General features: G+C 48.1%; 1 protein-coding gene across 2 annotated transcripts in view; it reads left to right on the top strand.

Annotated features, from left to right (window-relative positions):
• The first annotated feature begins 2,846 nt into the window (after positions 1–2,846).
• Positions 2,847–15,357, top strand: part of LOC111845582 (GRB2-related adapter protein-like) — a 13,909-nt gene continuing 1,398 nt past the window's right edge. Inside the window, exons 1-4 of one of the 2 annotated variants that reach the window (XM_023815101.2) lie at positions 2,847–3,157; positions 3,425–3,522; positions 3,664–3,783; positions 11,903–12,071. In XM_023815101.2, the coding sequence (XP_023670869.1) occupies positions 3,080–3,157; positions 3,425–3,522; positions 3,664–3,783; positions 11,903–12,071 (465 nt within the window). In that variant the 5' untranslated portion in view covers positions 2,847–3,079. Of the gene's footprint in view, positions 3,158–3,424; positions 3,523–3,663; positions 3,784–11,899; positions 12,072–15,357 lie in introns of both variants that reach the window. The other variant, XM_023815100.2, reaches the window with a different exon arrangement.

Below are 15,357 nucleotides of genomic sequence, written 5' to 3'. Positions count from 1 at the left end.
GATTGCGAGCAGGTGACAGTGACAGTGGCCCCTCGGCTCCAATGGACGCCATGGCGATGGGCTTCGCACGGACACATGGCGCTTGAATGACAATGCCGTGCATTCGGGCTGCCGTCCGACGGCACCCTGCCACACAAAGCTCCTGCATAATCCTGAAAGGGAGGCACTTGGCCGCTTCTGCTGTGAGCCCTACTGGCGAGGATATTCCTGCGGTGGTGGCTGGCGGCGTGGCAGCCCAGCACAGCCAGAGCACACAGCAGGGTAAGCAGGACACTGGGCCAGTGCGGGCTGGACCACTGGACGGAGGGATGCAGGAAGGTTCTCCGCCACACGGCCTGCGGGATGGCACACAGCATCCACACGTCACCGCAGGGGGTCACTGACGACAAGGCGGGGGACATGGATGGCAATGCGATCGCATCCCCCTCAGCCTTGCCTGCCAGTCTTCCACCTCCTTCTGAAGTCCTTGAGGGCACCGTGGAGCTGAGTGCGGAGTCTGCCAAGGGCCTGCGTGGACGTCACACCCCATGGCTGCCGCTCGTGCCCCTGGAAGCCAAATATAGCGCCCTGAGAAGTTCCCCACTGGCTCAGCAGAAAGCACGCGGTTAGTGTTGTGCCCGGCCGGAACGACATGTGCGGCTAACAAACACCCTGCGTCTGAACGCTGGCCACCGGGGGGGCCTTTCATGCAGCACAATTGCTGTCACACATCTCCTATCGGATGCCTTCTTCTCTCCATTGAGACAATCCAGTCACCCCCCCCGCCTGCGGCTCTGCCAGCTATAACCAGGCCCTGTTTTAATTGTTATATGCTTCCCTTATCAGGGGATCTTAGCTTCCAAGTTAAATCTCTTCAACTGAAAAGCGCAGATGCACCTTGAACATTTTCCCAATTATTTCTCAAAAATGTTCTCGAAGGCTCTCGAGAAACGCCGGGAAGTCTGTGCCCCACAGCTCGAATCACAGGACGTATAATTTCAGACTCGGATGTGTTCTGCAGGATTGCGGAACATCGGCGCGCAAACCATAAATCTGGGATAATTACGCTTATGTACACACTACCAGCCTTCAGACTACAGGACCCCGAGGGCAGTCATGAGGGCCCTACGCTTCTGCCCCGAGTGTGACTTAGCTATGCTGACTTTTAATGCCATGCCAGCAATTATGGCTGTATTCATGGCGAGAGTTTATGTAGAAAGTAAAACAGACTGAGCAATCAAAAAGGTAAAAACCTCATAAATAATTATGAAATGTTGCACAAGTTTAAACGATCGACATAAAATGCTTAAGATTAGTTTTCGATAAAATCTAAAAAAGCCTCTGGCTTTCCCTGAGCACAAGACTAACAGCAGAAATAAGGCAATTAGCAGCTTTGTCCCGACACCTGTCTAAAATAAATACGTCTGCCTGAACACAAGCCAACATTTCAGTGGTTGCCAGCTCTCGTGGTTTTTCCGCCGCGGCGACACGCTGCTCCTTTTTGGCCTCTTGACCGCCCAGGTGAGCGCACACCCACCCTTACTGCCTCACTTTCCGCCTCCTGGCTCATCCACATCTGCGACGTCCGGTCCGGCGAGACACGTCCTCCTACTCAGATGCGGCTGGCCAGCTAATAAGCCTAGTAAGACCAGGCCGACATCTGCCTCTGAGGTGGACTGCGGGGGAGGGGAAATGTCTCCTCCAAATGCTGAGGACATGGCTTTAGGTGTGAGATGCACATGCTGCATGCTGCGCTGATTCTGCTCTCTTTGACAAAGTGTGGCACCCTTCTTAGCCGGCCAAGGTGCTTTCTGAACACACTAGAACTGATCTTACGTTCCTTCTCAGCAACAACAAACTACAAGCAGCCTTCCGCGTACCAGAGAGAGTCGACTGTTTTTGTAACTTAATGCCTGGGGTTTGAAAATCTGTTCGGTCGAAAATTACGTGGGACCCGTCCTCTACAACAGCTCGTATATCCGCTCGACTCTGGAGAAGGCGGCTTGAAGAATGAGTGCTGTGCAGCGGGTCGTAAATGACACACTGTCACCCGTAAAAGTGCCTGTCAGACACGATCTAAAACATGCCAGGCGCTCCGCACTTGTGCTCGTCCCAACACGTGACCGTCGCAACAGCTGGGATTTAATTAACTAATCTAATTAAGAGGGTAGCTCACTATGCTGCCTTCAGCACCAGGACACTCAAATTTGAGCCTAGAGGGGGCTGTGGGGGGCCAGTGTACACGAAGGAAACGACTGCTTCATTATCTAATGCGCAGTGGGGCGATTTCAGATCTGTGACACGCCACAGGGTTGCAATTCACCTAGGACTTAATGCCGCAGATGAAGGATAATTTATTAAAGAGGACCCGTGCTATCGGGAATGAAACAGCGGCACTCAGAACCAGTCGCTAAAATCAAAGAGGATTCTGGACTCTTAGTGGCGGTGGCCCACATCCCTCGGGTGTCGGACTGGACCCCGGCAACGTCGGTGACGTTCTTGTGGACCTTAAGAGTCGGTTTCTGCCCCAGACTGTGTTCCCGGAGGTCGCCTCTTGTGCTCTAACTCTGCTACGCTGAGAAATGTGTGTGCGTGGGGGGGGGTTTACACACACATGTACACTGAACACTGAGCTGTGTGCCTCCCCCCCCCCGCACGACAGAGGTGCACGATTTTCCTTTCAAATGCCACCAGTGAGGGTACGCTTTTCCGTGGGCTTTCAGTTTGTTTTCTTACCTCCCTGCTTCTGCTCTGGTTTCCTGTGTCACAGACTGTAAAGATAAAGACCAATGCAGTAACAGCTGCCCCCCTCCCCCCCCCCACTGCCAGCACACTCTCTCTCTCCCTCTCTCTCTCCCTCTCAGTGTCACACATGGCCACGCTGTGTTGAATACGCTCCCTGCCTCATTCTCAGAAGCTCTCCTCCTCCTCCGCGCTGTGGTGACACAGCCTCTCTCTCTCTCGCTGCCGGGGACAGTGTGCCTCCACTGCCGCTGCCAGCCCAGGATCTCCTCCGCCGTGGACCCAGCCCGGGGGCTCGAATCTCAGCCGTGCCTGAGGGCTCCGGACGACCGTCTCTGCCCTCCCTGGAGGCCACAGGATGGAGGCTCTGGCTCTCTACACGTTCCGCGCCAGCGAGAGTGATGAGCTCAGCTTCCAGAAGGGCGACGTGCTGAAGGTAGGAGATCCCTGGCTCCGCCGTCGGGAAGCGAGTCTCTGACCGCTGCAGCCTCAGAAGCAGGGCAGGCACCTCATAACTTCACACCAAGCTATGTGTGGATCTTCTGCGAACCGTAGCTGTGTCTACAGCGTGTATTTCTATACGGGGAAGTGAAACAACCAATACAAGGTTCGCAGAAGCAGTGTTTCCATCCTAAATGCCTCTGTAAACCTCTGTACTAACTGCGCCAGACCTTCAACTCACAGATTGACTTTTGTAATCCAGATAACCAACATGGAGGATGACCCCAACTGGTACACAGCAGAGCTTAATGGCAGGAGGGGGTATGTCCCCAAGAATTACATCAACCTGAGGCCACACATGTAAGTATCCCAAAGTTAGCAGAGCCTCAGAGCTTTGATGCACTTAAATAGGTCGCGACTCGGCAAGGCTCAGTGTCAGTGTCGCGGCCCAGGCGAGTCCATCGGCGGGGAGGTTAACTGTAGCCGGGCTCTCATCCTCAGGTGGTTTGCGGGACGGATCTCCAGGCAGGTGGCAGAGGGACGCCTACAGCATCGCGAGTGCGGGGCCTTCCTGGTCAGGGAAAGCGAGAGCGCGCCCGGGGAATTCTCGCTGTCCGTCAGGTAAGACGCCCACAGAGCCGCAGAAATACCCACGGGTTTCACTTCCCGCCGGTCCGCTCCGCTCTGGTGCATGACGTTACGGATACCCGGACAGGATTAGACAAACAAGCAGGCAGTGTGTGAGAGAACAGGGCGCTTCTGGTTTTTAACGACTCTCTCGTTTCACGTCGTCCCTGCATTTCTATTCTTAGGGAGCGACATCCACTGCACACATTTGCCAATTAAAAAACGGCTTGAACTCTAATTGGAAAAAAGAGGATCACGCTACAAGGCTCGCTAAAGGCCGTTTCAGGGTCTCCTGTCACCAGAGTCATCCAGCATGCCAAATCCTTTCATTCTGTACTTTACTTTACATTTGCCTGGTTTAAGCAATTAGGGTTAAGAGACAGTGAGAACTGATTCTCACAAAGATATATGAACTAACTTAACTGGCTTTTAGAAAACACACCTGCTGAATTCTGAGTACCGTCCCCTCAGATAGAAAGACACAGTTTTATGGCGTTTCCAGAGGAAGACACGTCAGTCTTACAGAGCTCATGCAGGAAGACAAAACAATCTTATAGAGCTCAAACAGGAAGACACGTTAGTCTCATGGAACTCACAGGAAGACACGTCAGTCTTATAGAACTCATGCAGGAAGACACGTCAGTCTTATAGAGCTCATGCAGGAAGACACGTCAGTCTTATAGAACTCATGCAGGAAGACACGTCAGTCTTATAGAGCTCATGCAGGAAGACACGTCAGTCTTATAGAACTCATGCAGGAAGACACGTCAGTCTTATAGAGCTCATGCAGGAAGACACGTCAGTCTTATAGAACTCATGCAGGAAGACACGTCAGTCTTATAGAGCTCATGCAGGAAGACACGTCAGTCTCATGGAACTCACAGGAAGACAAGACAGCCTTATGGAGCTAATGCAGGAAGACATGTCAGCCTAATGGAGGTCAGACAGTAAAACGGGTCAATCTAATGGAACTCACAGGAAGACACGTCAGGCTCAGATGGAAAACAGTCTTGTGAAACAATTGACCAGCATGACGCAAAAGTTGCATCTTGTTACATTCTGTCAGAAATAAATTTGTAGATCTTTGATAAAAGCAGAGCTGAGGCATTGTGGTACAATAGTATAAATATTTTTCACACCTACAGACATGTTAATTTTGACCCGCAGCAATATACTGTAGCTGAACAGTCCTGAGTTAAGTGGTTGACACTCATTGAACAGCTGAGATTAAATTCGGTTTCTAATGGTGTCTAGTGATAGTATTTTATTCTTCCTGAATTATTCACATTGTATAATATATTATTTACAAAACAATATATACAATTTTTGAATCCATCATAAAGAATCGTTTAAATTATTATACACTCCGTGACGTACACTGCGAAAACGGTTACAAATAGAGAACAAAAGTACGCAAATTATGCTCATAAGTACGTACATTTGAGATACACCACATTAATTGCTCTTACGATGCTTGTTCTACAAAATGGGCCAGCTGTTAGCCTTACCGAGGTTTATGATGCTAACCGTATTTAAATGTTAATGAGACACCAATGCAGCATGAATCATCCCGAAGCAGATGGGTTTAAAAACAAACGCATCGCATACCTCTTTTTGCACGATTCTCGTAAAACATCTCCTGGGGATTATAATATTTATGTCTTGGCAGGACACCATTCCTTTGAATACACCATCTCACTCGCCTGTGTCTAGCTTTCCTCACAATACAATATTAAAAAGGTCATTTTGATGATATCTGATGCTGCGGGGAAATGTTGAGCGTTCAGTAATTTTATCGGCTTTTATGATATACAGAAAGTCCTTTGCTGACACATCAACATACAGACTTATGCTTGCATTGTGTAAAATGAAATAAAGATACATTACAGTATATACTAAGCTGTTAGAAAAACGTTTGTGAAAACGGAAGTTATCCATCTCATAGTGCAGTGCACTAAATTTCTCGCACCCTCCGTAAGTGACAGGGAATGCCATTGTGAAAATGTAACAGCAGCTTGGGATCAGTAAAAATGAAATAGCGAGAATGCAAACCATACCAAATTCCAAAACAAGTTATGTTATAAAATCAATGAAGGAGTGATTGGACGAACCGATTAACTGTAAAGACCTTCTTACCACTGACCGTCTTACTCAAGCAAAACGTCTTGAGTCACGATGAGCTATATAAGGATATTAAAAGTTACTGGAAGAAGGGCTTAAGACAGAAAGACGCGGGGGGAGGGTCGTTCCGTTTTTAGGATAAATATGAGTTAGAGGAACCGGGAGTGAGGGATTCGTGCTGTCAAGAAAAAAATACACGTGGAGTGGAGGGTAAAAGCGCCTTTTCCACTTCGCTGTTAGGGCATTTGCTCAGACGTGATGGGCATGTCGCAAATAAATACGGCCATTCATGCAAACCGTAAAGGGCAGTTGGGGTAAGATGAGTCACCCTGCAGGCGCAGATCTTGGCCCCGCCTTCCCGTTTCCGCACAGATGTCCACTGACACACCTGATGATAACACATCTGCTAAACAAACAATCACTAAGTAATCTATGATAAAGAAATGGTTTCACAACCATCCTGTGCTGCTCAGATGGCCGTGTGACTTTACTGCCAAAAAATTCCCCATGCATTTCGGGGAAATGCCCCGGACAGCTGTTCCTTAGCCTATCCGTAATTTTGTGCTTAATTCTGTCTTACTCCGTTTACCATGTGTCGGGGGGGGGAATGATGTGACGAGATGAGCTCGAGGGACACCTACATGCCTAATGATGTTAAATCTCAAAATTCACAGATCATTTTCAAGATTGAAAACACGACACGACTACATTTGTGATTACATCAGTATGTCCAAACAAATATACGTCTTAATTTATCAGCTGTGAACTCCAAGCCAGCTATTTGTCTTGTTTAGCCTCATCTGAGATGAATGACGTGACTGTATTCATGGGCATGGGAATAGTGGCCGCAACTGTAATACAGATATCATCCAGAAGATGGCAGTATGACACTCACAAATTTATTTTTCCGTAATACTGTAGTATCATATTTGTCGTTTTTCTTGTGGATTAGGACACTAGAGGGGAAAAAAACAGGGAAAAAGGAAGACAATTTACCCTATTTTTATCAAGTCATTTCTTATTCCGATTTTTGCTCAAAGCTGTAAGTTGTGTGTGTGTAGGTGGTGCTGTCTAAACAGGCTTGTGCCCTCAGGTGTTGTAAGCCAAAAAACCGCGCCCGTGATGGATATTTTCAGGCGTGGCGAGCAGAGGGATGGGTAGGAAAGCCAGGGAAGCGCCCACGGGCAGAGGAAGATGTTACCAGACGGCCGGTGTGCGCTGCAAATCTTTCTGCACGATTTACATTCCGGGGAGCCTCTCGTTCCGGCTCCCCCAGGCATCCCGCTGATCTTGAAAGGGGGAATATAGGTCAGCGGTAATGAGAGTTGCAGGCTGATCAGCTGAATACCAACGGATTTTCAGCCCAAGCCTGATATGTGTGCAAACAACTGCACCAGGAAAAAATGTGGGGGAACGTAGCACACAGACGAATGCTTTTAATGACTGCGATAAAATGCAGGATTACCACGTGGAAAGAAGGAATTACGTTTTGTTTTTCGTCTAACGATGCTTTTTGAACAGCGGAGGCCTGTCATCCGCAAAAGACCAGTGTATATGCAGGTCTTTGGGATAACCTTTAGATCAGCTGTTCAAACCCAGGTGTGAGGACTCTTCAGCCAATCACCCTGTTGAATAAAACAGCATAGATCAGGATGCTTTCCATGCTGGTCTAGTGCTGGTGTGGCTGGTGGGCCAGCATAGCTGTGCTGGTGCACCTGCATATGATGCTGGTCTATCAGTACCAAAGTACAACATATGCTGGTAATTAGCTATGTTAGTCTAAGCTGTTTTTCAGCAGGGCAGTCCTCTGTGAGTTGCAGCAAAAACCTGCATACACAGCAGTCCTTTCTGGAGAAGACCAACCACCCTTGCTTTAGAAACTCTTCTGAACATTATATTTCTCCCGAGATCTCGGACTTATACTTTGTTCCAAGCTGCGCAGGGTGCTGCCGAGTGTGCGGGGGGTTCTCGTAGCACCTACGGAGACTTAACCCCTCCACGTTAGGCAGCCGCAGGCAAATCCTTCCCCACAGGTAACTGATTGCTTATGAATTTGATTGCGATCGTGTGACATGTTTGCATTGTTGAAAACAGGTGGGGCAACGGTCATAAAAACGACACGGCAACATTAACTCCTGAATACACTCGACGCGCACAAACACAGCAACTCCAACATTTTTGTGCTCTTTCAGTTTTCCGTGGCCGACTGCCGTCCACTTACTCATGAAACATGCGCTTATTCGCGCGTTTCCTGAAGCATTTCCTTGTCATTTGTAATTTGCGATGCGTTTTTTTTAACAACTAAGTTTCAGTGCTGCGAAATCGGAGTCGCTTGTTTGTTCTTAAGTGTCAGGTTAATTGTATTTTAATAACAAGAACAAATTAATATTATTAATCATCCAGAGCAGTTATTAAAAAAAACCGTCCAACTGGACTTATTTAACTTTTGTCCTCTCGAAAAGATGGTATCCCTGCATTTAACACTTAGGTCCAAATCTGAGGAAGTGCTGCCTGTCTGTACATTTAATTTTGCCGCATCTTCAGAAGCTTTTATCCCCAACAGTTGGCACCATTTGGCCCCGTTATCCGCCTCCTACGACGTGGTCTTATCCGTATAGGAACCTGCTGGTGTCTGGAACAGTACACGCCAAATATCCAGCTTACATCTGCGGCGTCACTCGCCGTGTGAAAAGACGAGGCGGCGGATTTAATCCGCCCCTGAATCAATCTACGCAACTTGATGCTGGGGGTGTCATCGCCGGGTGCTGCGAGGGTTACCTCAGAACTGTAGAGCATTAATACTAAATGGGTCAGTTTTGCGTTTTGATCTGATTAGCCGATCTAGCATTTGGCTTGCAAAATAGTGTGGAGGAGAACTGGCATGTAGTTCACGAGATAAAAGTTCAATCCCATAGTGAAAAAGATTTCTCCTTTGATACACTCAAAACCCAGCCAATCTGGGAAGAACTAACAGCCACCACTAGCCCACTCTGCCTTTCCTCCTGAGTCTAGGCCTTGGGTTTAACTATCTGAGAATATCTATCAAAGGGGTGGTCCAGCGGTTAGCACTGTTGTATCACACCTCCGTGACCTTAGTTTGAGTCTCTGCCCTGGTTCTATGTGTGTGGAGTTTGCACGCCCTTCCTGTGTCAGCTACTCTGGTCTATCACACAGTCAAAAAATGCAATAAGGTGAATTGGAGTTACCAAATTGCCAATAGGTAGGTGTGAATGGTATGTGAGCATGCCCTGCCATTGGTTTGGCACCCGTCCTGAGTTGTTCCCTGCTTTATTCCAGTAGCCTCTGGAATAGGTTCTGGACCCCCTGTGATAAGCAGGTACAGAAAACTGATGGATGGTATGTCTGTCAGATGTCTTTAACATCACTGCTGGCTGTGTCTTGGCTTGATGCGCTGTCAGGATGTTAAAGAACAGAAACCCCAAACCAACAGTCACTCCTGTGCGTGCTTGAGCATGTGCGTGGGAGGGGGGGGGGGTGAGCAGTGAGTCCAGAGCACTGAGCCAAACCACACTTTGGGCAGCACTGCAACACCCTCCCTCCATTCCTCAGATTCTTCCGGAAACCAGTAACTCTGGGCACATTCAGGTGACAGGTATCATGTCGTATATTCGTGTGACAGGGACAAAGGCATCACCCCGGGCACGGCTTCCTCAGCTGGTATTTTTATCCGTGTGCCCGTAAACCATACGTGTGATTGCATTTCCCTTTGGAGGGGTATTTTTGTGTAATTTACAGAAAACATTTTAAAATCGTACATCAGCCTTGCAAAGGTGCAGGCTGAGCCCACAAGAAAGGGTTTGGGGACAAAGCGCAGTCGCAGGTGGCTCCGGGAAGAGCGACGGTAAATAACGCTATTTAGCTTTATCTAAAGTGCTTAGAGGGATATCTGGGCATCTGTGTCTTCATCTCGTTTCATCTTTTAAGTGAAATCAGAAATAATATCCCTCCACCTGTTATATTACATTGCAGGGCACAATCGAGTTCCTTTTAATATGTCTTTTTTAAAAGTCATCTAAACATGAATCAAACGCTAATCATTTCTTATTTGTTGCTTCCCTAAACCATCCAAAACAATCGATTACCAACCAAACGAACAATGTGTCTTGCTTTTTTTCACCTTTTCACACTCATCCATCTTTAATTACTATTCCCGTAAAAACCGCTTTTTCTTGTAATGATTTTGCGATCATTCCCGTCAGTCCTGCTGCTGGCTGCTTGACAGGTTCCGTGTCTGGGCATGGCTTGTTTTTATTTATCTATAGCTTTCTGTTCTACGCAGTTGCTCCAGTCTCCCCTAGGGGGCTGTGCTCCTGTTTCAGTTTATTCACAAGTAAAAGCTCAGCGTGTAGGATCTGTGTGAGCCCCCACCCCGAGGCGCCACGCTGTGCAACTGAGATGTTGCGTCTCAGACTCAGCAGGAGGGCAGCGTAGCTTCAGAGCATGGCACAGAGGACTTTTCTGTTCGTGGAAACTTCTCGAACTCTTCAAGGAATTGGAAAAGACTAGTTTTGTGTCCGACAATCAGGGGCGCCGTAAGGGGGAGGAAAGCTAGGATGATTCCAAGGGCCCCTGAGTGACAGGGGCCCTAAAAAATTAGGAAAATAACTGGATTGGTTTGGACTGGGGGGCCTAATATGATATGCTTTCATGGGGCCCCTGCCAACAATTACCATGATGGATTCGAAGATCATTGTGTTCTGTAGTCCTTTTTACAGAAAAATACACCAGCAGGGAAATATGCCATTTGCAAATAACGTAATTGTCAATCAGCCAATTTGGACCTCAGAGCTGTCAAAAATTGTAAGGCGTCTTGGCTAATCACTGGCTGTCACTTTGCATCTCCTCCTGATCTTTTTTTAAGAAGTAGAGCCTGAAATGTGGTTTGTGACTCCAGGTTGCAGGACAGGATGTGGTTTCCTGAAAAAGTCTGTGAAATTTGGAACAAATCTGCCTACTGACCAGTGTTGTTATAATTTAGATTTTTTTTAATTTATTTTTTCATTTTTCAATTTTCATTTGAAATCCAGTTTTTGGTTTTATTTAAAATTTTTATTTCTATTTCGTTTTACGTATTATTTTATGTGCCTGATTTGAATCCTGTATACACACGTCCTAACATCCTCAAAATAGGTGAACGTGGAAGATTATTATTATTAATGGTAAACAAATCATTACTTTAGCTAAATTAGTTTCTGAAGCAAAATGTATAGTTTTGGTTGTCGTAGTTTTCCCATTTTATTTTCGTATCTTATTTCAGTTTCTATAAATGTTTTCTTGTAGTTTTAATTTTTATTTTTGTTAACTATAATGACCTTGCTACGGACTATTGTCAGGTTTGCATTTATGGGCAACAGGCTGGAGGTAGCTATGCCCAGTCAGGAATTTGTGCATATTAGCCTAATTAACAGCATCAGCCAAGTGACCTCATATCGGCTGTTGTCATACTGTAACACAAAAAACGGGGACTTGCACAGTGCCGTTTATAAACTTGTCAGGCGACCATCTTGCATCATTCTGTGTTTTACCTGGGTGTGGTCGCTTCTCTGTGTTCCCTTGGCATTTTGAATTATAAAAGCTGGATTACAAGCTCTGTATTCAGCACTGTTGCTGAGACGCATGCAGCAGAATGACGGGCGGGACAGTCCGTCACGGGGCACGTCCACTGAGAGGACACCAGCTTGTTTACGTGCTGGGATGGTGCTGAAACTCATTAGCAGGGCTGACTCACATCCCACACTTGAGGTAAATAAGCAAGGGTCATGTGTGTAAAGAGCTTGCCAGAATTCATTCTGACCTCCGACACGTCCAGAGCCATTTTTCAGAGGGGGGGGGCAGCATATCCATGGCAACCTGTTTGAAAAGCTTTCCGGGCTTTTGCGTCCCTTAGGAGGAAAACACCTTTGGCGACCTGTCTGGTTAATCATAACGCATTTGTGGGTCCTTACATTGTGTTTCTTTCTCCTTCCAGTAGCTATGGGAACCATGTACAGCACTTCAAAGTGCTGAAGAACCGCGCTGGGATGTACTATGTGTGGGACGAGCCCTTCGACTCTCTCAATGAGCTGGTGGACTTCTACAAAAGCAACAGTATCGCCAAGGAGAGGACGGTCTTCCTGCGGGACAGGGAGCGCTCGCACGGGGTAACTCTCGCACGGGGCCCACTCGAACGGGGTAACTCTCGCACAGGGCACACTCACACAGGGTAACTCTCGCACGGGGCACACTCACACAGGGTAACTCTCGCACAGGGCACACTCACACAGGGTAACTCTCGCACGGGGCACACTCACACAGGGTAACTCTCGCACGGGGCACACTAGCATGAGGTCCACTCACAGGGAGTAACTCTCACATGGGGAAACACTTGCATGCCGAAATTCTTGCACAGGACCTACTCACACAGGGTAACTCTGTAACATGGAGCACACTTGCACGGGGTAACTCTCACATGGTGGCACACTCGCATGGGGTATCACTTGCATGGAGAAACTCTAGCACAGGGCCCACTCACACTGGGTAACACTCACATGGGGTAACTATCACGCAGGGCCCACTCACACAGGGTAACACTCACATGGGGTAACTATCGCACAGGGCCCACTCACACTGGGTAACACTCACACGGGGTAACTATCGCGCAGGGCCCACTCATGCAGGGTAACACTCACACAGGGTAACTATCGCACAGGGCCCACTTGCACGGGGTAACTATGGCACAAGGCCCACTCACACAGGGTAACACTCGCACGGGGTAACTATCGCACAGGGCCCACTCCGACAGGGTAACACTCACACGGGGTAACTATCACACAGGGCCCACTCACACAGGGTAACACTCGCACGGGGTAACTATCACACAGGGCCCACTCCGACAGGGTAACACTCACACGGGGTAACTATCACACAGGGCCCACTCACACAGGGTAACACTCGCACGGGGTACTGTAACTATCGCACAGGGCCCACTCACACGGGGTAACTATCACACTGGGCCCACTCGCACGGGGTAACTATCGCACAGGGCCCACTCACAGAGGGTAACACTCGCACGGGGTAACTATCGCACAGAGCCCACTCACACAGGGTAACACTCACACGGGGTAACTATCGCACAGGGCCCACTCACACAGGGTAACACTCGTACGGGGTAACTATCACACAGGGCCCACTCGCACGGGGTGACTATCGCACAGGGCCCACTTACACAGGGTAACACTCGCACAGGGTAACTATCACACAGGGCCCACTCGTACGGGGTAACTATCGCACAGGGCCCACTCGCACGGGGTAACTATCACACAGGGCCCACTCACACGGGGTAACTATCGCACAGAGCCTACTTGCACGGGGTAACTATCACACAGGGCCCACTCGCATGGGGTAACTATCGCACAGGGCCCACTCACACAGGGTAACACTCGCACGGTGTAACTATCACACAGGGCCCACTCGCACGGGGTAACTATCGCACAGGGCCCACTCACACAGGGTAACACTCACACAGGGTAACTATCGCACAGGGTAACTATCACATGGTGGCACATTCACATGGGGTATCACTTTCATGGGGCAGGAGCACATCACAGCCCATTTCCGAAGAAGCTTTGCACTTTGTACAGACTGATAACACTGTTCAGTTAACATGCTTATAATCACAGAATCTACTCTTATCAGCACTTGATGTCACGATGAAATCCACCTTACCACCTTACTTGTTATACAAGTAAAATACATCTTCTAAAATCCTTCCAGTTATCCCAGTAAAGCGTCTCGGGATGGGTTTGGAGCAGATCCCAGGCAGCAGAGAGCACTGGGGTACACCATGACTGGGATGCCAGTCCAGAGCTGGGCACGTACAGTCTCACACACACACCTACACACTGCAGGCAATTTGGAAATACCAATTAGCTGACTACACGTTTTTCGACTGCGAGTGGAGTCCCCAGAGGAAACCAGTGTTCATGAATGTCTCTTAAAGTAAAAGTAAAAATTAGGGCACCTCCCATGTGCTGATTGACAGATTGCCGTCTGTGCAATAACATGGGCATGCGGTTGATGACAGCCCTCCAGGACTCAGCCTTGAGCGGTTGCAGATGCCTTGCGTTAGAAAGGCATTTTGTTGGATACTAGCCAGTGCCTCACTGAATTAGAGCACGCAGGTGATGAAGGAACATACAGCTAAATAAAAATCATACAGATTGTTCCATGCTTATGACCTATGTGACATGCGACCACTGACACAGTTGCCGGGGAAAGTACAGTATACATTATAATTGGTAAATGGCAATAAAATTGATAAAAGAGATTCAGACAGCCCTCCCCATCCCAGAACACCACCAAGACCACCCAAGCCAGCAAGACGAAAAGGCTGAGAATCTCAGTGGTATGAAAGAAAACAGGGCATTGTGGGATAGGGAGACTATGACGTTTGGTTTGTTAAGCAATTTCATTTAACAATTAAGTAAAAAATAACTTTTTTGAAGCCTGGGAAGCTTTTTTATGCTGGAAGTTGGTATGCTGCACTGTATATATCAGCTCCAACATACGTTCATTTCGACATAGGACCTGTCTGTCTGAATGGAACCCAGACGTAAGTCGGGGACGGTCTGTAGGTTTTTCTGAAGCAGATCAGAGGAGTACTGGTTAACTCCTGGAGCACAGGTCCCGCTGTGGGATCACTGTGAGATCACAGTGTGCTGCAGAGACCACAGCCTGACACTGAGCTGCGATGAGCCAGAACACAGAGCTTTCCCTGCTTGACACCTTATAACTGCCCTCAAGGGCACATCGGAGGTTTGGGTAACTGACTCACATCATAGCTGCACGGTAACTGCCAAGGACCTTGTTCATAAAATTAAAAATAAGCAGGACACTTTTTCCCAGCTATTTCCCTGGTACTTCTTTGTAAAGCATTTGAAATCTTGTACTAAATTTGTAATCTTGACCTAAATATCTCTGAAAAGTGAAGAGGTCTGCTCTACAGAAGGAGAATTCGTACCCTTTGCATTTCCTCTAGGGCAGGGCTATTCAACTCAGGCCCTCGATTCCAAATCCAGGCCTTGTTTTCAGTTCTCCCAGGTAGTTAGTTTAATAATTACTGATTCTGATTGGTCAGAGGCTTCACATCTGGCTCTCAGGTGAAGGAAGGCTAGAAAATCAGCAGGTCTCGGCCCTTGATGACCGTGAGTTGAATAGCCCTGCTCTAGGAGGTGGGCAGACGCAATTGGTTGCTAAGTCACCGCTGAGTAAATAGATCACCATCCCTTGTGGGCTTCTGTCATGAACATATCTGTTCGTTTCTATTACACACACTGCTTTGGGAAGCTGTTGGCAGAGGGTTGGCTCTCACCTGTCCACCCACACGCTCCGCATGCAGACAGGGCGCAGTGATGCTGTGTACGCTAAGCAGTGCCCTTGACCTGTCCC

Source organism: Paramormyrops kingsleyae, chromosome 5 (assembly GCF_048594095.1).
Source record: "Paramormyrops kingsleyae isolate MSU_618 chromosome 5, PKINGS_0.4, whole genome shotgun sequence".
NCBI classification, from domain to species: domain Eukaryota; kingdom Metazoa; phylum Chordata; class Actinopteri; order Osteoglossiformes; family Mormyridae; genus Paramormyrops; species Paramormyrops kingsleyae.
This window is presented reverse-complemented; position numbering and strand designations above follow the sequence as displayed.